The following is a 24,871-nucleotide window of genomic DNA, read 5'->3' on the forward strand; positions in this document are numbered from 1 at the left end:
CATCTACCAGCCATTGACGGTTAAATGTTCAAATTTCTCAGCAATTGTAAATCTTTTTTTTTTTTTTTTTTTTTTTTTTTAAATCTACTAGTCACTTTAATATTTCACCAGCATTTGTATGGTGGCAGATGCTTATTTCCCACCCTGGTCAATAGCTGAGCTAAATGTCTGCTGAGTTGTCAAATTCAGGAGCAAGTGTTTATCTTTGCTATATATTTATTATATTTATCAATACTACTTAATTACATGTGATTTAGCTTTAAGTATCATTGTTTAAGGAGTGATTTAGTTAGGGACTGTTCTTAACTTAATAGAGGAGGAGGTGATTTTGTAATATCATCATTATTATTATCACCATTAGTAGTAGTGGTATTTTGACGCCCCAGAATCGGGCCAAATCAGCTTGCCCGATTCCAGCTGTAGGCACTGCCATCACTGGGCCGTTATCAGAAATGACTTGGCCCAGCATCGGTCCAAACTCAACATGCCGGATGAAATCAGCCGGGCTGCATCCGGTCGCTTCACTCGGCTGAGAGTTGGTATGAATGATGCCCCAGAATCATGCTGAATCAGCTGGCCCGATTCTGGCTGCCATCACTGAGTGCCCTTTTGATGTTTAAAAGTTAAGGTTTAAGTTGAAAGTCTGAGTTGAAGACTCAGTTTTTCACTTATCCTGCATGCTGCAAATTTTGAATGAGACATAGAATAAAATGATTTTGATGACATATCACTATTTTAAGCTCAGATTTATTTTCTATTTTTTTTTTCCTGATGGAAGTGTTCCTTGCACATGATGTGTCCAAGGATTTTCAGAAATGTGAAGATCCAGATAGATAGATAGATAGATAGGTAAAATTGTCTATGACTTCTCTCAAAAATCAAAGGTACAGACAAACACACAACACAATACACCACTAAAGAAATTCAGTGTCACAATATATATGATTGTAACAGTGCTAATAGGCAGGTAGGAGCAATACATTGAATAAATAGCAAAGGAGAGCACAGATGGTGCAAATGTTGTAATCTTGGTGATTTTCAAAGAAAACATGCTAGTTTCGGAAGTATGTTTATCAGGTTTTCTTTCAAAATTGGCTGTAAAATAAAGCAAAAATATAACCACTTAGCCATGAAGCCAAAATAAATAAAAAAAAACACAAGTCCCTCCTCGGTGCTTAAAAAATAATTTGACATGCCTCCCTCTTTGTGCACCATCCTCTCCTCTCATAAGTAATGAACAGTCCCATAGAGCTAACACTAAATAGCCTGAAAACCAACGGAAAGTGATTTAATACATGCAAAATCGAGTAAGAGAAAAACACCTTTGTGATACGGGGGTATAAACAATCATAATGATAATAATTAATACACGGCAAAGTTGTTAAAGCTGTTAAATATGGAACAAAAACGTATTTTTAAAAAGGCTAAAATGAGGGATTTATTTTGAAACCAGTAACCGGAAGTGGAGCCGACATCGTATGTGACTTTGACAGTTGGTTTAGATGGTCGTTAATAACTGGGGCTCCCCGGGATTGTTCACAACAACAGAGGAAGCCGCACCAGCTCTGACCAAATAAAGCCCCGTCGCGATTTTTAGATCCTGTTTTGGAGCCATACTAACGGAAACCAGCGTTAACGCGTTCCTGTGCGGAGGGCTGCGGTCTCCCTCTCATAGCTATTGTTTGTACCGAGCTAGCTTTGTCCTTCTTCGCCGTCACAGCTGTGCTGGGTTGCTGAGATATATTTATACAACTCGTTGTGGAATATGGCTCAGCATGGACATCATGTAGCCAGTTCCCAAAAAGCACTAATGCTGGAGATGAAAAGTCTCCAAGACGAGCCGGTCGAGGGGTTCAAAATAACTTTGGTGGACGAGTCGGACATGTACAACTGGGAAGTAGCGATATTCGGACCCCCAAATACACACTACGAGGGTGGTTATTTTAAGGTAAGTAGCTAATGCTTAGCTAGCAGTCGACCTATTGTTCTTTAGCTGGTACATTTAGCCCACATTTAAGTAGTTTACACATAAAGGAGAGCCTAACTGTTAACTCCAGCCTCATATTAACCGTCCTCACCAACAGCAGGTAACAGTTAATAAAGCTAACTTAGCTAATTGGCAGTTGTTCCCTGTTTAACGTTACTGTGATAAAACACTCTGCTTTCTTTGTTCAACTTTAAACTCCACTCACTCAGCATCGTTGCACTTTATTGCTGCCAGATTGTAAAGCAGTAAACCTGTTTTTCTAAGGGTTGTTTTGATTTAAAATACAAATTCACTGAGGTGCTTTATAGTGACAGGCAGCACATGATCATGTTTGACAGAGTTACTTCTGTGTTCACATGAAACAAAAGGTTGTTAGCATAACCGCCCTGATCAGAGCCAAGCTCATCATCTCACTAATTCAATCATTTCCTTATCACTACAAATCATCAGCCAGGGCTTGAGTAGGCTTTTTGTTTGTATATTCTAATGAACTAAATCCAAAATGCATGGTAGCCTTGCTCCATACAACCCTAACACTAAGTTAATCCATGCATGCATACATACATGTGTCATTTTCATTTGTTTTCTACCACACTTCCTCTCTTGAGAGTGAAGATGAGTTGGTTTCACAGATGTGTTTTCCTGTTTATGACTATTCCTGTTATTGACAAAGAGGGTTGGCAGCTCAAAAAGCCTCAACTAACAGGATAACTGCTGAATTGCATTGGTTAAAAAAAAGCACTTAAGGTCTTTTTAGAGTTACAGGCATGTGCACTCTACATTCATTTTCATGGCTCCAAGGCTGCGACCTGTCAGCTACTGTTTTTTGTACTTTTTTTTTTAATCCAAAAAGTGCAGCTCAAAATCACACACCTACATTGTAAACACAGACTAACATAGCATCTGTTGCCATAACAGAAAGCCCACTGTTATTCATCTCAAACCTAAATAAATGTGTGAAAACCAACTTTAAGATATTGCAAAACACTGAGGGGATTGTGGCTTACCCATGCCCCATGCTAAAATGGTTACTCGTCCTATAAAGCACTGTGATTTATTACTTTGTCTGGCAAAGTCAAATAAACCCCTGTTAATGCTGATTCAAACTTGCCCTACATCGTTGTTTTATTGGACATCAAATAAAAAATAATGAGCTTTTATGAAGGTGGCATAATAATCCTGTCTTTCTGGGGGGAAAAGACAAGAATAATGTAGGTCAGGGCTTTAACAGAGGAAGAAATTTGTCTTTGAGTAGCAAACAAAAATAACAACATGCTCGAATTGTACATGGTCTCTTTACAAGGGCTTTTTGTTAAGGGTTTGTAATGTTAGACATTGTAGACATTAGCCGTAGTTGTTTCCATATTTACAGCTAAACTAATGTATCAGTAAAGGCTCCCACTGTGTTTGGATTATTCAGCATGTTGTAGCTGCTCTCCTTGTAAACTATCAATTCAGCGATTAAGTGCTGTGTCCTTCCAGTTCTTGAGAAGCTTGTTAATTTCGCCTCAGGTCTTTTTCAGCACAACCAGAGGACCCTGGCCAGGCTACTGTAGACTGTTTTCAGTGTGTCCGTGTGGGTGCTGTGTACAGGATTCCTTTGTCGGGCCAGGAATGCACAGCCTGGCTGTGAAATCCACCGCATGGTTGTGACTCATTGTTCTCTGCTGGGTTTCCATCCAACCAGTTTGCCATATTCGAAAAGAAAAGAAAAAAAAAATCCACCCAGGTCTGATCCAGGTTACCCAAACAAACAGTCATGCCGCAGCTGCCTGTTCATCCGAAACAGGGCAGGTGATGACGTCATGCAAAACCTGGCTGAGTCAGGTATTTATTTCACATGGGTGTTGCTCCGACAGAGTCACACTATGACGAATTCATTATGACTGCAGGCACACACCGGACTGAGACATACTGAAGTGTCATTCAGACATTAGATAACTGCCCTGGATCCACAACACAAGCAAACACCTATCACAGTAACTTGACCGTTGACCTGTTGGTCTCACAACAGGCCCTGATATGGACATTCATTCATTGGATCTGAGACATTTCCAAGATTAAAGTCCTTTTGTGTGCGCGCCTTCTGCTTTGTCATGTGAAGTATCCCTCCAGGCTTTGAGTGTCTGATGATTACTGGCAGAGGGCCAGTCAGTTCCATTGCCAGCGGTGGTCCTTGGACATGTATGAAGCAGATTAGCTGGGTTGCTCTCACTTAAAGTAGACTTTAAGGAGTGTTTGGACAGTGACTCACCGCATGTGTTGTTGTTGAAAACTGTGGAATGGGGTCATCTTTAACAACTGTCTAATAATCATGACCAAAACAAGTCATTTTTGATCTCGTTTGGTTGTCTAGTAGACCTCTAGTACATGTTTGATTCCCTCTCTCAGCTGTTTCTTGGTTCTCTTTTGACATCTCTGCCGTCTCTTCTAGTACTTTCTTGACCTAGGGGAAGTTTCACAAAATCAAGAAGTGAGACTTTGGTGTTTATATGAAATAGTACAGTTATACTTGTACTAATGTCACTCCACAACCATTACAGCTGACTTGCAAGTATTCAATATGTCATCAGGAAAAAATGACTCCCTTGTTACAGTGATCATTTGCTGTTTTTTAGATGTCGTTTTTGGATCTGGATTTGGATCCCCAATCAGGAACAAGTGCAGTTTCACAATTTGTGAGGGCTTGCACTGTTGTCTGATACTGGCAATATGGAGGTAAACTTGACAATGTAGTAATTCATGGGACTTGTCTGCATATCGTGACCTAAGCCATAACTTTTCTCTGTTCAAGTGAACTTCCTCGTAAACAAGCCAAAAGAATTTACTATACTTTTCAAGGGGCCTGGACTCTGTACGGCCCCTAATGGGCTCAACTAGGCTTTACCTTACATGGCATAAAGTAGAGCATATCTGAAGTTCTGGTTTATGTTTTGTGAAGTATTAGTTCCTTCACCACCTACATGAAAACAAAAAAATCCCAAATTATTGACTTTTGTTGGAGCTAGTTAGATACTTCAGCTTTTTGTTATATTTGAACTCTCAGTTCTTTGTATTTCTCTATATATTTTTATTTGAATATAGTGTGTTGTTGTCGCCTCCTGTTTGGTGAAATATAACACAACCTACCACATTTACTGTGCTTCCGTGCTCGACATGTTAATCCGCTTATTGGGTTAATAAAACAACAAGGGCGGCCATAAAGACGTGTGCAGGTTCATAAACTGCACCTGGGAACTACAACATTGCTGTTACTGGTACACACCAGTCTGCCAGCTCACATTTGGCAGATTTGACCCCTTCCTGCTCCATTTTGTGTCGTACACCAGGAAAGCAGAAAAAAGGCACTGTGCTTTATATCCACAACTATAAGGTCACAGTCACGGTGATGAACAACAGAAACTGTGTGTGTGTGTGTAGTGACAGAGCTGCACTGCTGTGAGAGAGCCTGGGATCTGTGAAATTGGACGGGTGACCGTGTTTGAAGTGCTGCTGTGTCAGCACCTGGCAGCCTTAATTGTCATTTTTATTGCGTGTAATTATGACGTACATGGGGTCTCTGCGACTCGAAATATACTCAGAGACAGAACATCTTTCATATCTGAGTCATGTGGTGTTTTCAAGTGGCTTACTAAACACTGACAGACCGCGTCTTCACAGCAAACATGAAAAAGAGGGGTGTTGCCCTTTGGTTTGGCCCAGGCCTGTCTGTCTTTTTCAACTTCAGACAATCAGTCGACAGACACTCAGCTCTGTTGCGCAGCTGACTCTGTGCCTTCCTTCCTTCCTCCTCAGCTGCGTGCAACATGATTCACACCAGCTCCATGTTAGCCTCGCAGTTAGCAGAGGAGGGAACAGGCAAGAGGACCCAAGCCGGCTGCAGAGGTCTCGGCTGGGCCGAGCCTGGCTGAGCTGCCGGAGTCATGTTTCCCCCTCTGGCTGTGTCGCAGAGAAACGAGAGCAGGGCAGAGGAAAGAAGAGGGAATACAGAAACTGCCAGATCAAGAGCAGGCAGAGCCCTTCCTTGCAATGGTGCCCCTTTTGTAAGGAGAGCCCGCTGTGAATAGAGGTGAGCGTGAGGCCCCAGCAGACAGTTATAACCGTCCCCTGAAGGCCTGGCCATGTGTTCTTGTTCTCTTGCTGTATGGATCGGCAGTGAAACATGGCTGAACAGGCTGTTTGTTTGATATTTCTACATGTTGCGATCACCAGAGAATCAGTCTGTAACATAACTTCAGCTTTTGATCCTTCTCCTTCTGCTCCACGTTCTCCTCCTGGGTTTAGCTAATGAGGCAGGGGCCTGCTGGGTATGAACATGATAATCTCTGGGACCTCTACGTGTATGTTAGGGTATGGAATTTGCTCTACACAAGGACCTTTTCCTCGTCATTCACTGTGAGTGTGTGTGTGTGTGTGTGAGGATAAGGTCTGTAGAGAAGGTAAAGAGGTGCTCCGGGAGAACAGAATGATTTGTTCTGTTCAGGGTCTTTGCATTGACCTGGTTTACTTCGCCTTGCTGTCATTTTCCACAGGGTGGGCCCGTTCACTCTCATTCCTGTTCTCTCTTCAAGGCAGCTTTTTTAGCTCACAATCCAAGAAAGATTTTTCACAGAACGAGGACATTGATCTTGCATTCTCTGTAACGAGCCTTTCAGGAGTCCTTTTTTTTTTTGCGTGCTTGGCAGGAAATTGGCTGCACTTCAAATGAGCTGTTCAGGGTCACTCACCTTTTGACCGTGGATGCTGTTAATTCTGTGCCCAATCCAATTATGAGGCATGACATGCAAGTCAGCTGTAGCATGTTCAGGAAGTGTACTGAGGCTAGCACTTTCTGATGGGCAGAGATCCTCTCTGAGCTGCTGTATCTGAAACAAAAAGTCCTTCCCAGTAGTGGAGGCACAGTGACAGAGAAAATAGTGGGTGTAAAGGCTAATATGTGTGTGTATAATAGGTAAGTCAATATGAGGATGATCCCTGGAAACTCAAAAGTGAAACCTGATATTGGCTTTCTAAGACTACACTGCATCGTCTGCTCTTTTCTTCCTCCGATTTATGTTTCTTCTCCTCTGTGCTCGGTGCTGATGAGATAGCAGAGGAGCCGCTACAGAGCAAATGAGCCAACCAAGCAGCCCGTCTGCGTTTAGGCCAGCTCTGTCACACTTCTCTGCCCTGTCCATCCATCTTCTCCACCCTCCGTCCATCAAACCAGGGTTTGGTGTCACCTGGGTGGACAGGTCAAGTGTTTCATTCCCTTCCCCTGCTGCCAGAGTGACCTGCTATCTTCTGGTCAGTGAAGTCTAAAGACACAGATGCACCAAACTGACACCAAGAACTAGTGCGGTGCCTCATGTCGCCTGTGTCTCAGCCAAAAAAGATGCACATGAACACACAGTAAAGTCTACAGCCAACTAGCAGGTATGTTCTGCACCTGCGTGAGAGGAAATAACTCAACATAGTCACAGGTGGCGGTAGTCTGGAAGGAAGTTGAAGAACTGATAAGACTGATTCAAGACACTAGTTAGCCAGTTAGCACATTAACAACACAAGCAGAGGATGAAAGAACAAAACATATTTACTGTGCCCTGGCAAACAACACAACTGCTAAGAAATCATATCTTACCTCATATTGTCTAAATGATTAAACGTCCGCCCCCCTCGCTAGTCGGCACCAGAAATATTAGTCGGTTAAACCAATTCGTGTTTAATTCATGTACAAGGCCTCCTAACTGTCATGCAGCCGCCCGCCACTAGTGGGTGCTACAGAGCCATCAGACAGCAGTCCCCATCCCGCGGTCATGCTCAAGTAGACTGGAGTTTGAAAAGCGCACGGTGGGAAACTGGAGAAATGTCCTCTCGCAAAACCAGCGCGGTTTGGCAGTATTTTAATCTAGAAAATGAATTCAGCAGCAATCGATCTTTTTTGGGATGTTATATTATTTGTTAGCTTTAAGTGAATGTTGTCAGATAATGTGCAGAGTTTACATTCATAATGCACGGTGCAAATTTCAGCTGAAATTTATTTATAATTCACATGTTGTTTTATTAACTTTGAAGAGAATTGATCTCATTTATGTTGGATAATCTGCAAGGTTCAACATGTCCCTTTTTTAGACTCGTCGACTAGTCTTAATTATAATTTTGGTTTAGTCGACAGGGAAATTAGTCACCAGGAACATCCCTAGTTGCAATATCGTATTGTCACACAGTGCCAAGTTGCGATATTGTAAATATATAAATTATTGATATCACAAAAGCAAATTAAAGATTAGGTAGCCAACTAGAATAATATAATGAATTGCTTTTTCAGTCCACTAGATACATTTTGCTGCAAATAAATGGCTGAAGTGAGTTGAACAGACTGAAAACTTTATTAGATAAAACAGATGCTGACAAAGTTTTTCTTTGGGGACACAATTTACTGTTAAAAAAAAAAGTGATTAAAAAGTTGGAATAATATTGTATGGTGACTAAAGTATCGTGATAATATCGTATTATGGATCCTCTGGTGATTTCTACCCTTAATAACAAGTTTGTTTTGATCTCACTCCTTCTTGACTTCAGCTGTTTCCTTCCTTTCCTCACTTCCTTTTCTCTTCTTGTGCACTGGGCTGAACTGATAGTCAGAGTGACTTCATTCACCAACGGGCTCCGCCGTCTCTGATGTTGATTCAACATGCTGACACGCTAGAAAAAAAAGCCAACAAGGGCTGGCAAGACATGACACTAAAACTAGGACGACAGACGCTCACCGGTGGCCCTACAGTGACCGACTGTTGCTTGTTGTGTCAGGGCCTAACACCACATTACTGGTAGTTTTAGGGTCTCCAGTACGGCCTGTAACACCCAGTGCCTGAAAGGACTATCCCATTGCCTGGATGGAGCTTCAGGACCCATTGCTCTGTAGTTTGGATGGTTTTAAATGTAGTTGGTGCTGCTCCAACCACAAGCAACATTTATTTTTCATTATTTTTCAGTTGTCTGCTGACTTTGTCAGTCTTATTTTTTGATATTATAGAACTCCAAATGGGGACTAAATGCATTGTGTATGACATAATGTCACTAGGAATATGGTTTTAAAGCCTCCTGTAAGCTGCATTGTGAAATCATGCTCTTACCTTCTCAAAGGGATCAATGCCTTATCCTTAATGCATAACCCCACCTTCCTGCTTTACTTGTGGCTTACGTTCAGACTCACAGGATTGTGATGAATGAAGCCATTTAACAGGAAGAGTTGATGCTTTGGTCTCAAAGCAAAAGGCTACAAAGTAGGATCAATTTTTACTCAAACATATATATGGGCATAAAAATCCTATATGTTGTGTAGTTGGTACCAGTTCTCTGGTGTCACCACAGAGTTTGGTTGCTCTGGTTTGCTGTCTGGTGTTGGACAAAGTGTTTTTTTGTTTCCAAGATATCCTTAAAAGTGAAATTATGAGACTGGTTAGAAAGACAGTTCTTTGCCAAAGGATTTTGATTTTGGTGGTGTGTTTTGGGGATATTAAAAAAACGCATAACAATGCCAGAAAACTAAAGACGTACGGGGCCCTCAGGAGTCAAGCTGTTCAAGAGCTTTCCGTTCACACACTGTTTTTTGCTGGAAAATCAAACCTGGAAAACCAACAAAGATGAACCACTTTACCCACTGGGAGTGTTGGCACAGCGTTACCTTCAGCCGAATGCCCTCTACTTCTCTTTTACACCATCTCTTTTACACCATTTTGAAGTGGACCAAATGTTTTCTAAAAGTAATACCGAATGACTGCTGTCCACATCGAGATTTCCCAAATGTACAAGATAGTCTTTGCCTCCTTCTCAGCCAGTGGACAGATACAATCTTGACGCTGATACTGTTTTAGGAGACAAACCCAGCTCTCACTGTTGTTCCCCCGGCCCTCCTCTTCCTCCCTCGTCCTGGCTGGCTGCTACGTGTTGCACTGCTGCCAGCCTGTAATGTGTACAATGTTGGCCTGAACCCTGCACTCTGAAGGGCCGCCAGCTTTCTGGCAGGGTCAGTCAGACCCGGGGATTTTTTTTTTTTTTTTTCCTACGGGCGGCATTCTCACAGGACTGTGTCAGTGTTTCCTCTCCACTCTGGTTTACATGGTGAGAGCAGGTTTATTCTGCAAATCGGGGTCGCGTCAGGCACCAAATACAAGAAATGTCGCTCTTGTGTGGACAGTCAGGACACACCGACACACTTTACAGGCAACGCACTGGTGTGAGCACTATTATTATGTATGTTCCTGCTACATCCAGCTCGGTTTAAATACTGCATTGCACGCAAGGAAGGATAAGACCTTAATGTTAAGCACAAGTATTAAATAGAGCACAACCCCTTTTATATTCCAAGTGAAATCCCCCCCATCCTCCCCCCACTCCCATGCAGCCGATCCCCCTGCCTCCCGCTCGTCGGTTCACTGTGGTGACGACCAGCTGACCATGCCGAATCAGCAAATGTGAACAAGTGTGTGTGTATGTATATGACAGGGGAGGGGGATCAGCAGAAGGTTTCATGCTGTGAGTGACGTGCGTGTGTGTAATCAGTGTAGTCAGTGTATGTGTGTGTGTCCCCTCTTTTCCCACCCATGGCACGCCTTATGGAACGGGAGGAGGGGATCTCCACACAGTAGCATTTATACAGTGGGTGTGGTTTTTAGTGTGAGGACATATAATAGCAGAACACGGGTGTGAGTAGTGGATTGTCTTGGGTTGCAGCAGTGACAGCTGGAGAGGACAAACCCCCACAATGTCTTTATACCAGCAGCTCCCCCCCCCTCAGCCCATCGGTGTGTCTTTAAGCTCCACACACTCAGCAGCTGAATGTACTGCAAGCCTCCCTCCCTCCCTCCTGCCTCCACACCATATTACATTACACTGTCATTAGCTCCTCCGTGCTCAGCCACCTCAGTAGGGTTTGCCATGACTCCACAGCTACTATTTTTAGGTTTCTTTCAATCACTATTGACGCTGATCAGCATGATTGTGGAGCTCTTCATTCAGCAGCTGCTTGTTGACACCAGTGCTGCAAACAGAGGTCTTTGTGAGGAAAAACGTTGAGAATGAGGCACTCTCTCTCTCCCCAGCAGCTGTCCGTGTGTGTGTGTGTGTGTGTGTGTGTGTGTGTGTGTGTGTGTGTGTATGCGTGTGTGTAGCTTCTGCGGCATTGTACAGACTTGCATTCTGGATTCAGTTACACCTGGGAGGCTGTGTCCAAAGGCACGGTATTTTTTAGAGAAAGCATGAGTAGGTTTTCTTTAAGCAAGCGACACCACAAATGTGCTGTAAGTGGCCATACTACTTACTACTAAAGGAATCGCCCTTTACTTTCCGTGTACACTGGAGACAGTAGGGCTCTTTTGACCTAAGTAGTGTAAATTGCTCTTTCAAACAGCAGTAGTTTTGAGGGAAGTAGTCATGACTTGTCTGTTGGCAAGAGAAAAGTGTGGATAAACTGCCTGCCTCTCACGTTGCTAATATGTGTCTTCTCTCACCCTCAGGCTCGGATCAAGTTCCCTGTCGACTACCCGTACTCTCCACCTGCTTTCCGATTCCTCACCAAAATGTGGCACCCCAACATTTATGAGGTAACTCTAACCAGTATAAATCCGTTGACAAAACAATTCAGGAGCTGATTATACCATGACTGGGGCTGGGTGTCATTTTTGATACCAACACCCATGCCTTGATTTTAATACAGGTTCCTGAGTAATACTATTTTCCTAACCAATTTTATAAACTCCATTTTGACAAAAAGAAAATTACATTACACATTAGGGTACTTCTCATAAAGTTGTATTACAACATAAAAAATATAAATGTATTTATTACAGTACGGTTTAACTAAAGTTGTCTGTTTCAGCTGTTTAGTTTTATTCTTCAGCACCTTAGCATTTTTCCACTCAAAGTAGTTTTACAATATAATAACTAGAAAATGTATTTCCTGCTGAAAATGGGTGTGGATGTTGAAATTGTTTCAAAATCATGGCTGAAAATGCAGAAATATTAGTAATAGAAGAAGTAGCTCTAGTTGTAGTATTAACAGTAGTAATTACGGTGGTAGTAGTAGTAGTAGTAGTAGTCAAAGTAGTAGTAGTAGCAGTAGTTGTAGAAGTAGAAGTGGTACTAATAGTAGTAATAGTTGTGGTGGTAGTAGTAGTACTACTATAGAAATAATAGTAGTTGTAGTAGTCAAAGTAGCAGCAGCAGTAGTAGAAGTAGTAGTCGAATTAGTAGTAGCACAAGTAGTAGTAGTACTAGCAGCAGCAGTGGCAGTAGGTCATACCTTACAAAGCATACAAATTTGAACAGAGGCACAAACACCCTTAAAGAGCTTAACATTTTGACATTTGAATGGTTTCTGTAGCTGAAAGTGTGTAGAAGTAGTTACTAATCAAAAAATGTAATAGTAGTAGCAGCAGCAGCAGGAGGAGTAGCAGGAGTAGCAACAGCGTAGAAGTGGTAGAAGCAGTACTACTAGGAGGAGGAGGAGGAGGAGAATTAGCAGTAGTTGTAGTCATAACAGTAGTTGTAGTAGTCAAAGTAGCAGTAGTATTAGTAGTAGTGGCAATTGCAGTGTTAGCACTAGTTGTTGTAGTAGTAGTAGTAGTAGTAGTAGGTCATACTTAAAAAAGTAGAAAAATTTGAACAGAGGCACAAACGTCCTTAAAGAGCTAAACGTTTTGACATTTGAATGGTTTCTGTCACTGAAAGTGTGTAGAAGTAACAACTAATCAAAAAATGTACAGGAGAAGTCGTAGTGATAGTAGCAGTAATTGTGGTAGTAGTAGTAGTAGTAGTACTATAGAAATAATAGTAGTTGTAGTAGTCAAAGTAGTAGCAGCAGCAGTAGTAGTAGTAGCACTAGTATTAGTAGTAGTAGTACTAGTAGTAGCAGTGGCAGTAGGTCATACCTTACAAAGCATACAAAGTAGACAAATTTGAACAGAGGCACAAACACCCTTAAAGAGCTTAACGTTTTGACATTTGAATGGTTTCTGTAGCTGAAAGTGTGTAGAAGTAACAACTAATCAAAAAATGTAGTAGCAGCAGCAGCAGCAGGAGGAGTAGCAGGAGTAGCAGCAGCGTAGAAGTGGTAGAAGCAGTACTACTACTACTAGGAGGAGGAGGAGAATTAGCAGTAACAGTAGTTGTAGTAGTCAAAGTAGCAGTAGTATTGTAGTAGTGGTAATTGCAGTATTAGCAGTAGTTGTAGTAGTAAGAGTAGGTCATACTTTAAAAAGTAGAAAAATTTGAATAGAGGCACAAACGTCCTTAAAGAGCTGAAAGTTTGAATGGTTTCTGTCGCTGAAAGTGTGTAGAAGAAGTAACTAATCAAAAAATGTACAGGAGAAGTCGTAGTGATAGTAGTAGTAGCAGCAGGAGTAGAAGTGGTAGAAGCACTAATTCCACGACTACTAGTAGTCGTAGTAGTGGACTTCTACACACTTTCAGTGACAGAAACCATTCAAATGTCAAAACGTTTAGCTCTTTAAGGACGTTTGTGCCTCTGTTCAAATTTTTCTACTTTTTAAAGTATGACCTACTACTACTACTACTACAACAACTAGTGCTAACACTGCAATTGCCACTACTACTAATACTACTGCTACTTTGACTACTACAACTACTGTTATGACTACAACTACTGCTAATTCTACTACTGCTACTACTACTGCTAATTCTCCTCCTCCTCCTCCTCCGACTACTAGTAGTCGTGGAATTAGCAGTAGTATTATTAACAATAGTTGTAGAGGTGGTAGTAGTAGTAGCTGTAATTGTAGTCATACAAGGTATATACATGACAAATGACACTAGATCCTGGTAAAATTAAATTTTAGGAGACTTTATAAATGCTTTTTTAAGACAAATTGTAGAAGAGTATGCAGCCCTACTATTTTAAACTTTAAATTGTGTCTGAGTGGTAATAACTATTATCTGAACATGTTGTTGTATTCTGGTGTCCTAGAACGGGGATGTATGCATTTCTATCCTGCACCCACCAGTGGACGACCCACAGAGCGGAGAGTTGCCTTCAGAGAGGTGGAACCCCACACAGAACGTCAGGTACACAACATAATGTTCTCTGTTCAGGTTATTTCTTTAAAAAACAGCACACAAAAACTAATAAGCATGGTTACTGTTTGTCCAGTGGCTCACAGCTGCTTCCTAAACTATAATTATTTGAATCATGTGTCAAACAGCCTCCCCCGAGCCAGTCATTAATCTTTTGTCAAATCAAGTAGTTATTATTTTCTCCGCTGACACTGTCCACTGTTCAGATATATTTGTGGTTGGGAGTCTGTTATTTCCAGAAGATTTGCACCATAATGTGAAGTCACATAACGACCATCCTCCTACTGTCCACATTTCCACCATTGTCTCATTGTGCACCAATCAATAAGGGCTAAAAGGCCTAACATAACATGCAGGTGGTCATGCAGCATTACAAGACTGACCGCCAGCAAAGTTTTAAGATTGATTTCCTAACTACATAGCAGGATTTAGATTGATGTATTTTTCCAGCCTTTCAGGCAACCTTAGTTTCCTTCTTTCTGGGCTATTGTCGTTGTAAAATATCTTCCTCCAGATTATGGCCGTCTAAAAATACCTGATAAATCTGCCAGTCACACACAAAATTCCCAAATTTTCCCCCCTTTTTGTTACGTGTTTCATATTACACACACTAACTATCCACAGTAAGGGGCCCTCTGTCGCCCCTGACCTGATGATCAGAAAACAAAATCAGTCCCACATTGTGTCTCAAGGAAAAAGGAGAGCCAGTGAGAGATCCCTAGTACAGAAGTTGATTCACCTGAGTCAAAGTAAAGTATAAATGATGTATAACACCATTGTCTGTCAGCATCTCTAATGAGCAGCTCTCGGAGCTAAATTTAACAGATGACAGCAGAGACAAATGGATGTTCTGGGCACTGTCCAGTGTAACATTTTCCCCCTGCTGGCCCCCTGAGCCAGTTGATGAGAGATTTACAGGCCCCAGAAAAGGGATTTTTTTTTCTCGTTATTTTGATTTATTACTATACATAATATGCACAAAACACATGTTCTTTTTAGATTTGGTTGTTTTCCTTTAGTTAGCGATACGATATATGATATTGATATGTACAACTGACAAATCACAGTTGCTGTTTTCTATGTTTTTATTCATTATAAACATATTTTGTGTTTATTTTAAACAGAAAACGGTTGTTTTATTACACCTAGATTTTTTGGGGGGGGCACAACTGCTCTTTGTCAGACTTTTTAGTCTGCCCGTTGCTGTTCCTGCTTGCTCTGTACCAGCCTGCAGTGAGCTAGGAGCACATCCCATAATGATTTTTCACCTTCCCCTCATGTATTTCATCCAAACTCTAGGGTGTGGATACCTGAGCCCGATGGGTTCGGATAACAAATTAGAAATTTTGCTCGGGTTTGGTTCAGGTACGGCCACTTGACATGCTGCTGTGTTCTGCTATGGCCTGTTCAAGTGCTGGAATTTGTTATTTACGTGACAACACCTGAATGCAACACAGGCCAATAGTCACATTTCAGGCAGGAGGCGGTGAATATTCAGACTGAACTAATGAAAATGGAGGACACTAGACAAAACTTGCCATCAGGAAAGTTGAAAACTGCCCAAAACCATGCTGGGAAATCGGAGGCAACAAGTCAGGTAACAAACTGCATTGGGCTCGGGTCGGTTTGGACTTGAAATCAGAAAGTCTGTCAGGGTCAGGCCGGGCTTGGCTATAACTGTCTCAGATTCAGGTTGGGTTCGGTCAGGAAAATGAAGCCCAAGCTGACCCCTATTCCATACCCCGTTTGTGCATGTGTCCTTTTTTTCTGTCTTTCGTTCCATCTCTGTACACGTCCTTGTCCTGCACCCTCAGTGTCTCCGGTCTCGTCTTACCTCCATCTTCTCTTCCCCACCCTGTGTTCCTCTCCTTCCTGTCCTCCTCCCATATTGCTTTCTTGGATTTTAATCTCTCTCCACTCTCTGACGTCTCTCTCAGGACCATCCTGCTCAGCGTGATCTCTTTGCTGAACGAGCCCAACACTTTCTCCCCGGCCAACGTGGACGCATCCGTCATGTACCGCAAGTGGAGGGACAGCAAGGGCAAGGACAGAGAATACATCGAGATCATCAGGTACCCAGCGGGAAAAAAAAAAAACAGCACTCTTCACACTTTTAATGGGAGCTTGTCAGTGAAGCAGGTACACAGTGTACCAGCATTGACGCTCTGCATGGACTCATCATTCTCTCCTCTGTCTTTACGCCTCACAGGAAGCAGGTGCTGGCTACCAAAGCTGACGCAGAGCGGGACGGCGTCAAGGTTCCTGTCACGTTGGACGAGTACTGCGTCCGCACCCAAGTCCCGCCCACAGACGACGGCTCCAACCTCTTATACGACGACTACTACGACGACGAGGAACTGGAGGAGGACGACGAGGACGACAACGAGGACTGTTGCTATGATGACGACGACTCAGGCACCGAGGACTCCTGACCTCGCCCCCCCCACCCCCACCCCATGATGTCACATCCCCTTCGTCCCTGCCCTCACCCTCCCCTCACACACACACACTCGTCCCTCTCTTGTCATGGACTAAACTTTAATTCTCCGCCCCCTCTTCGTCCTGAATCGACCCCTCGTCATTTTCACTTAGCGCAGGCCTCCCTGTCCACCTTCTGTCACATGTGCAGTCACAGTATGCACACTAAAACCTGATGCATCGCAGAAAAGAAAGCTACAGAGTTGTTTTTTTGTTTGTTTCTTACATGTTTATTTTTTTTCCATTTGTTGTCTGAGTAGAGGTTACACACGATGCACACACAGCAGCACAACTCACAGTAATAGTACTTCCTCATCTGCTTCTGTTTGTCTGCGCTGATAACGAAATTTCCACAACAGCGTTTGAGAGCTCTGAGACCTGTTCCTTCCTCTGGCTTTGAGTGGAACAAAGCCTGACTGCTGGCCAACTTTCTTGAAGAAACTTTGGCGGAGGAACGATCACGCCTTTTCTCAACATCATCAGCAGGGTGGAATGTAACGTCACAGGTCAGATCAGATCAGATTAACACAAGCAGGGAGCATTTACAGAGGAAGCAAATTTAGGAAAATTGGCTGTGTTTTGAGAAGCCGAGTCACTTCCGTCTCTGAGCCATGTGTGTGACCTCCGGTTAGCGGGCGCCATGCTTCACCTCTGACCTTTTTTTGAGCCCCAGGGCTTGTGCTGCTCCAAACAGGGAAGTTATCCATTTCCAAATGAAGCTGTTCACACTCCCTTGTGCCTTCCCTCACTCCCTGATATCACAGACCGGAATGACTTGTGGGACAGACCTTGTACACAGCGGGTCAAAGCAGCCTGACAAACAAAGGTGGCAGAGGGAGATATTCAAGCTCACAAGGTCTCAGGTGGGGATACCGTGCAAACAGCGCCCTCCTGATGGAACAAACTTATTTATAGCAGGAGTGTGAGTGAGAGAGGTGTACGATCCAACAGCTGAACTACAGACTGGAATGTAGAGCAGAATCCCACAACCGTCGTCCCAACTGCCACGCAGCCTTCATCATACGAGCACTTGCTACTAGTGGCCTGGATGCATTAAGAAACAGCTAGCTGAGCCTGCTGCTGCTCATGAAATCCAATGTACTGTATTAAAAAAAAAACCTATGCAGTCAGTGCTTGTACCTACTTAATATGCAGTGCTTTAAACGTGGCAGTGAAGCTGAGCCTTTCAACAGTCTGACCCCAAACTCCAGCCTGAGTTTTACAACACATGAGGGCTTTGGACTAACTGTGTCCTTCGGTTAGAGATGGACATGTGTTGTATCGTCTCCGTTTGCAGTGGGTTTGTTACTGCAACTCAAGAGTAGCACACCAGCTTTCATCAGAGCTCGCCCCCTAGTGGTCGTGGCTGTGTGTACAGGCATTTTCTGCCCCCCCATTTCTCTGAAATGCTCGACTGTGCCGCCGCCATCTTGACTCACCTGAATCAATGAACCCTGTTACCTCAGAGGAGATCATGTAGCAGTGTGAGTGATTCAGAAGAATGAAAATGGCCTGATGAATATGCCTGTCAGAGGCCTCCTGCGGTTCCTCCTAACTGCCAGGAGAGCTCTGTCGCACCCTCAAGACACGTTAAACCACCATCCAACAGTATTTACGATGAAACCCTCAACATCGCTGTACTCACTTTTTCCGTTGTGTGTGTGAATATTTCGCCGATCGTTTCTAAGATGTGCTGAGAAGTGTGGAGAAGAAGCAGAAATGGGAAGGAATGGGGATGGGGTTGATCTTTGAGCATGAACAGGAGAATGTGGTTCTTCACTAGCATGCTGTTATGATGTGTTTGTGGTTTTAGGTCTGCTATAAGGGTCGGGGTTGTGTCCAGGGGCAAAGCTCCTCTACTCAATTTTATCTAAAACTGTTGCATTGTGAATGGGCTGAGGGTTGTCCGTTTATTTTTTGTTTTTTGGGAGGGGGCCTTCTTTTAATGTTATGATGTAATCTTTTATTTCCAAATTGTGGTGTGAGCTGCAATGTTTTCTATCTGATTATGTATTAAATGCTACGAATTTTGACCTGATTGTTAAAAACCCGGGATTGTTAATGGGAGAACGACTAAATGTACCAACTTGTTATACACAAACATGACAGGAGAAAAGTGACGCAGAACCAAATTGACACCACACAGTGATTATCCAAGCCTTGTATCAAGCCCTGAATGCTCAGAAATTAGTCACCAACACTTAATAATTAACTGACGTCTGTCCCACAGCCTACGAATGACCCTCCTCCCCTCTGTTCTGATGTTTCGAGGTGAATGGGATTTCATTTTTGTCAAACTACTGTTATTTTTATCGTCTTCTCCTCCCCAGTTCCCTGAGCTCTGATTGGTGGCAGCATCACTGAGGGATAAAAACCCAGCAGTTAATTACAGAAAACTACAAGAACCTCAGGAAAAAACAACAAATACCAACCACCCAACCAACAAACAAACAAACAAACAAACAAACAAACCTTTTTCCAGCTTAGTGAACCTGACCCCGGGGACTCTCACTTTTTGGCTTCAAAAGGACTGTTTACAATCTCTACCTTGATATGCACATGTGGATATTTGACGATCACTTGATGTTTTTTTTTTTTCTTGTTTATATTTTCTTTTTTTCTTATGGTTTGTAAATCTATTTAAAATCTGAAATAAAGATCTTTATTAGATATTGAGTGATTATTTTTTTATTTTATCGAGGTGTGGGATAAATGGTCGAGAGTTTATAGAGTCTCATTGTCCCTTTTCTGTGTTCTCTTATAGACACTGAAATGGCGTGAGTGAAATTAACTTGGGACTAACTCGGAGAGGTAAGACTTGTTTTTTAAACCTTTTAGTGAGGCTGTAGAGTGAGGAAAGTGCATGATGAGATGTGTACACAGTAGTCACCCTGCTGGACTCAGAGGGTGGTGGAGACTTTTAAAGGATTTCCTGATGCTTTCCGTGTTTTAATCTATTACAAGAGGGAATTTAGGAAATCACTTTTCTAAGTGGTTGACATGGTTTCTTTTTTCTTGTCTTCTCTTTGCTCCAGAAAATGTAAAGTCTTGGAAGACATGGTAAGCAGCAGTTCTGTATGTTCTGTGAGCTTCTGTTACTGCATTAGTAGTTAATGTAGAGCTGCTTTGTATGAAAGCAGTGTTGCCAGATGGGAAATGTTGAACAATCATATCAGGGGCTTAAAATTATCATATTTTGAGGCAAATCCTCATATGCAAGAGAACAAATAGAAATAATTTCAGAAAACACTGTGCTGGCTGCAACATGTGGTGCATTCATGGAGTTTGTCTCTAAAGATTCAGGGTCACAAATACTGACTAAAAGTTTATGCCGGAGCGTGTTTAGTGTGATGTGTCAATGCAGTATCATAGAATTACGTGAAATGGACATCAGATCCTCATCGACGTTGCAATGGCATTGTTTTTGTGGTGCCAGCCAGCACATAATTTTAACACATTTTGTGCCTACCACCACATCCTGGGTAAGAGGTCGTGTCCATTTCATGTATTTCTGTGAGACTGTTGGATGTTCAGGTGTTGCTCTAGAGATCTAGGCTGCTGTCCAATTTGTTTTTACTCAATGTCATAAAATGATGGTACATAACGGGAATTTTTGATCATACAATGAACAAAGGGCAAAATTATCGTACATCTGGCAACACTGCATGAAATAAATTTTTTTTTCTTTACCTGTAATACACGAAGAGTTAAAGAAGTCTTTTGTCTGAAATTTGGGAGATGCTACATGAATTATCTCAACAGCATTTACCAATTAATGACTAAAGTTTAGTTGATACTCAAACCAGTGGTTCCCAACCTTTCCCTTAAGGGACCCCTTTTCTATTATTGAGTAAATTGACAACCCCTGACTAAATGACATATTTAATTGATATTTTATCGGAGATTTTAAGGGGGGACTATCTCAACTGACACTGGGCTAGAGGAAGGGTACACCCTATCTATCACAGGGTATCACAGGGCTGACACAGAGACAGACAACCATTCACGCTTACGTTCACACCTACGGGGAATTTAGAGTCACCAATTAACCTGCATGTCTTTGGACTGTGGGAGGAAGCTGGAGTACCTGGAGAAAGCAGATTTTGTTTTACAGAAGGGCTCCCGCCCCCTGGGTTTGAATCAGGAACCCTCTTGCTGTGAGGCAACGATGCTAACCACTGTACCACCGTGCCTTAAACTGTATAACCAGCCCAAATAGTTAACACAGTAACTGCAGGAAGTTTGGATGAATTTTTGCAGATTACTTTCTGTGGATTTTGAATCAGCGATGAGGTTTCCTGATATTGTAAGGAATTTTAATATGATTCTCAGTCTGTATTATGTTTTTTTTTTTTTTTTTAAACAACCGTACATACTTAGTACACTCCTTTTTTCACAAAATCAGTGTCTCCTTCTCCTTGACGACTGGCCATTTTCTAATGCAGAACGAGGCTGTTTAACAGAAAGTGAAGGCTTTAGCTTGTGTTCAGGACTTCGCTGTGTCCTTATCCTGTGACAGGTTTTTTTTTTTTAGTTTATCTCCTAAATGATCTTGACTTTAAAAACAACAATTTCATATAGTTTTCTTCACAGAATTATATCAAATGCTAGGACACAGACTCACTGTGCATCTTTTAAAAAAAGTTTTCCAACATCCCTTAAAATCAAGAAGGCCTCACAACCCCCACGTGAAGCTTTAGGGACTCCTTATGGGGGTTTGGACCCCTAGATTGGGAACCAGTGACTTGAAGTGATTGTTTAACGCCCATAAATGCAGCTGCTTCTACTTTAAATAGTATAAAATGTAGAAATACTTGATTCCCTTTTCATTCAGGTTGTTTCATCTTCTTTCTTCTTGCATGTCACAATTTCCGCAGTTTTTATGCGGAGAAATTTATGAGAAGCAAGTCGCAGGAAACAGACTTAAATCTAAAAAACTTAAAAATTGCTGTTGACACTAAAAGTACAAGCCGCCCTCTGTCTGACATATTTCCTGTGCCTGTGCAGCTTTACCAGACACAGAAAGGAGTGTTTTGTTTCACTTTGAGATTACGTGTTCGTAGATCTTATTGAGCAATGCAGCCATTTTCAAAAAAAGTAATAAAGGTTCCTGTCACTGTCTCTCTTACAGATGCTTTCAGGACTGATTGTGATCCTGCAAGAAAACTGAGGTAAGGCTTTGTTCTTGCCTGAGTACCTGCACAAACACCAGAGTGCAATAACTTTGTCTTAGTGGAGACAAATGAGCTCATACGAACTGTTTTTCCTCAGCTATAATCTTTTGAGTGTGAGAACAGCTGTTTGTACATATTATGACCTCATGCCTCTAGGGGGCAGCAGCTGCTTGTTCGATGACACATTTGAGCCTTTTGTCTGCAGCCTCAGTGACCAGTAAAATATCAGATTTAAGAGTCTAAACACTCACACACATAACTGTATGTTTACAGCTAAAGTTTTTTTTTTATGTATAGCAGTTTGATAAAAGTGTGTGTTTGTCTTGTCAGCTCAAACTGTGATGCTTCAATCAAAGCCTCAAGCTGGAGCCTACAGTGTTTACCTGCCTTTGTTCTCCAGTAGGTGGCGCTGCCATTCCCTTAAATACACAGAGTGAGTAAAGGGGCCATGTATTTCACCCTGTCATCTCAAAGTGCCAAAGTGTCCTCTGGTTATTTCCACTTCTCCAGTCAATCCACTATGAATCTGTAAGTTGACTGCCTGTATAACCCACATGCTGTCACCTTATATTCTGCTCCTACACATGATTTTAATGTTTATTATCTTGGCTTTCTTCCTGTTGAAGTTGAGCCCACCTATGGCTGCAGCCTAATCTAGAAAATGAAAGTCATCAATCCTCCATCAAGGGAGTTACACCTAGAAATGTGCATTACACAGATGTATGCTGGTGTCTTAGGCCAGCGGTGTGCACCCTTTTACCAACTCTGCCCTGAGCTCCCTGGTCATCCAATCCGTCTCCCTCCACACTGGTATTCCAACTCCATCAAATTTGTTTCCCGTGACGACAGGCCTGACATTTTGCCCTGCATGTGTCCGATCTAAATGCCAGTTCGGCAGACCAGAATAAGGAAGCCTGTGAAATGATCCTGGCATTTGCAGCGCTGCTTCTCTCTGTGGTCTCTTTCATACTTTGCTCAGTGAAAAGGATAACACTGTTTCAACTGCAGGGTGTAAACCTGGATCACAGCCAGATGTTACAACCCCACAGCCCTCTCTCTCGGCGGGTTCACACCGTGACCTCGTCCCCCTGCTCCAGCTGGCAGTTTGGCAGCAGATCTCCAGGCTTCTGCCGACTCAGAGCCCTCGGTGACCTGGGGAGAGCTGGACATCCCGAGGAACGGGCGAACTGGGTGAACTGTAACAGACCGGAGAGATGAGGAAATGTGAGATGAGAGGAGGAGAGGAGTTAGTGATGGAAGGGTGGGGGAGGAGGAGAGTGGGGGTTGATCCATGTGTCAGGATATGAGGTGTCTCCAAGGCAACAGAAGTTGTGTGGAAGTGGGTTGGCAGGAAGAAGAAAGATGGATGGCAACAATAGAGACAGTGGGGTAAAAACGGACCCTATGACGCGTCGACCATAATGAGTGACCGTGTGTTACAGTAAGAGTCACAAACACACACACACACACACACACACACACTGTAAAGCGGAACAAGTGGTCAAAATCTGGAGGCGCAGTAGACCTCCTGCAGAGCGCAGTCTGACAGCCTCGTTTCTACGTACTTGCCTCAATTCATACTTCCTGTCCTTCCAGGAAGCCAATTCACAGGATACCCAGCAGTCGGCCTGTATTAGTTAGATCAGCTCCACCTCCACAAGCTGCAATGTTAAAGTGATGCACCAGTTATTACTTAACTGAAAGTACAAAGGTACAAAGTTACAAAGGAAAAAATAACCTACTCATTATGAAGAATGGCCCATTTCACAATTACATATAGTATATTATTGGATTATGTATTTTTATTTGGCAGCTTTTATGTCCATTAATGTGTTCATCACTTAAATGTAGCAGCGGGTAGAGATGGAGCTAGTTTTAATTATAGTGAAATATACACATTGAGTTTTACATATTGCTGTGTGGCTTGTGAATTTCTCCTTGAAGACCAATGAAGCTTATTGACACAATAGTATCATAATTTATCAATTAATTAAATTTTGTGATGTTATTCCGGGTCTGTTAAGTAACTAGGAACTAAAGCTTATTGATAAATGTACTAGAGTAAAAGTATAAAGTAGCAGAAAATAGCCAGACTCTATTGACGTAAATAGTAATTTTACCTCGCCGAACATGGGAGCTGCTGGTCTACCGCTAACTTGATCTGTTAGTTTGTTTTGCCCTGTTTCCACCAAACACTTTCAGTATGGTATCTTTGGAACCAACAGTAACCCTTAAGACATGGTACCTAGACCCTAGTGTTTCCACTGCAAACAGTACCCTTAAATGTGGGCGAGGTTGTTGTCGCTCACTGCTTCGTCCAGCACTCACTGTATTTCCTCATTATGAGTGACACAGATGGGAGTCTGCACCTCATTTATTGTCCATAGAACGAGGCTGCACGCCGACATTTTCAAAACAAAATAAAACAGGCTGCAGTGAGAGTCTCTCCTCATGGGATATTTAAAAATAGCGGGTTTGTGCATTTAGTTAATATTCAGGCAAGCTCAGGGGTTTAGTGTTGCCGGAGCCCACAGGAACAACAGTCTCAGCTTTTTAAGAAGATTTTCAACATGAGGTTTAAAAGAAAGACTGCCATCAAGCCAAATACAGAGATATTTAAAACTGGAGACAACTTACAACTTCTTTCCCCTTAGTAGAAATAATGTCAACAGCGTTACCTTAGTTTTATCAACATTCAAAACCAGCTTTAGTTGCAAAGGCTGAATCTGAATAAGGCTTTAGAGGCTCCAACTAAAGCATAGGCTTTAGTTGAAAGAGGCTGTTGATAGAGGAGCTGAGCTGTTGCCAGAATCTGCAGGTGGAGGCGCCAGTGGTGAAGGTCTCTGGCAGATGATGTAGATGGAGGTTGGGCTAAGCTGTCTATCAGAATCTAAAGGGGCAGGAAGCTGCTGCATGTTCCTGACAATCGCTGTAGATGCAGGCTACACAGGCTGCAGATGGAGGAACTGAGCTGTCTGCCAGAATCTGCAGGTTGGGGCGGTGGCTGCAGGTTAATGGCAGAGGCTTTAGTTGGACGTTTGACCAAGCTGACTGTCAGAATCTGCAGGTGGTGGTGAGCACTGCAGGTCCCTGACAGTGGCTGTAGATGGAGGAACTGAGCTGTCTGCTGGAATCTGCAGGTGGAGGTAGTGGCTGCATG

At 42.6% G+C, this 24,871-nt stretch overlaps 1 protein-coding gene and 1 long non-coding RNA gene across 2 annotated transcripts; both read left to right on the forward strand.

Annotated features, from left to right (window-relative positions):
- Window positions 1–1,498: 1,498 nt before the first annotated feature.
- cdc34a (cell division cycle 34 homolog (S. cerevisiae) a) lies at window positions 1,499–19,207 on the forward strand. The gene is made up of 5 exons (XM_049587818.1): window positions 1,499–1,948; window positions 11,485–11,571; window positions 13,953–14,050; window positions 15,997–16,131; window positions 16,269–19,207. The coding sequence occupies exons 1-5, from the start codon at window positions 1,766–1,768 to the stop codon at window positions 16,489–16,491; spliced, it is 726 nt and encodes a 241-aa protein (XP_049443775.1). The 5' UTR covers window positions 1,499–1,765; the 3' UTR covers window positions 16,492–19,207.
- A 363-nt stretch (window positions 19,208–19,570) lies between these two features.
- Window positions 19,571–22,909, forward strand: LOC125895739 (uncharacterized). The gene is made up of 3 exons (XR_007450194.1): window positions 19,571–19,597; window positions 21,669–21,708; window positions 22,042–22,909. It is a non-coding gene; the product is annotated as an uncharacterized LOC125895739 (long non-coding RNA).
- Window positions 22,910–24,871: the final 1,962 nt, after the last annotated feature.

Source organism: Epinephelus fuscoguttatus, linkage group LG10 (genome assembly GCF_011397635.1).
Source record: "Epinephelus fuscoguttatus linkage group LG10, E.fuscoguttatus.final_Chr_v1".
Lineage (NCBI taxonomy): Eukaryota > Metazoa > Chordata > Actinopteri > Perciformes > Serranidae > Epinephelus > Epinephelus fuscoguttatus.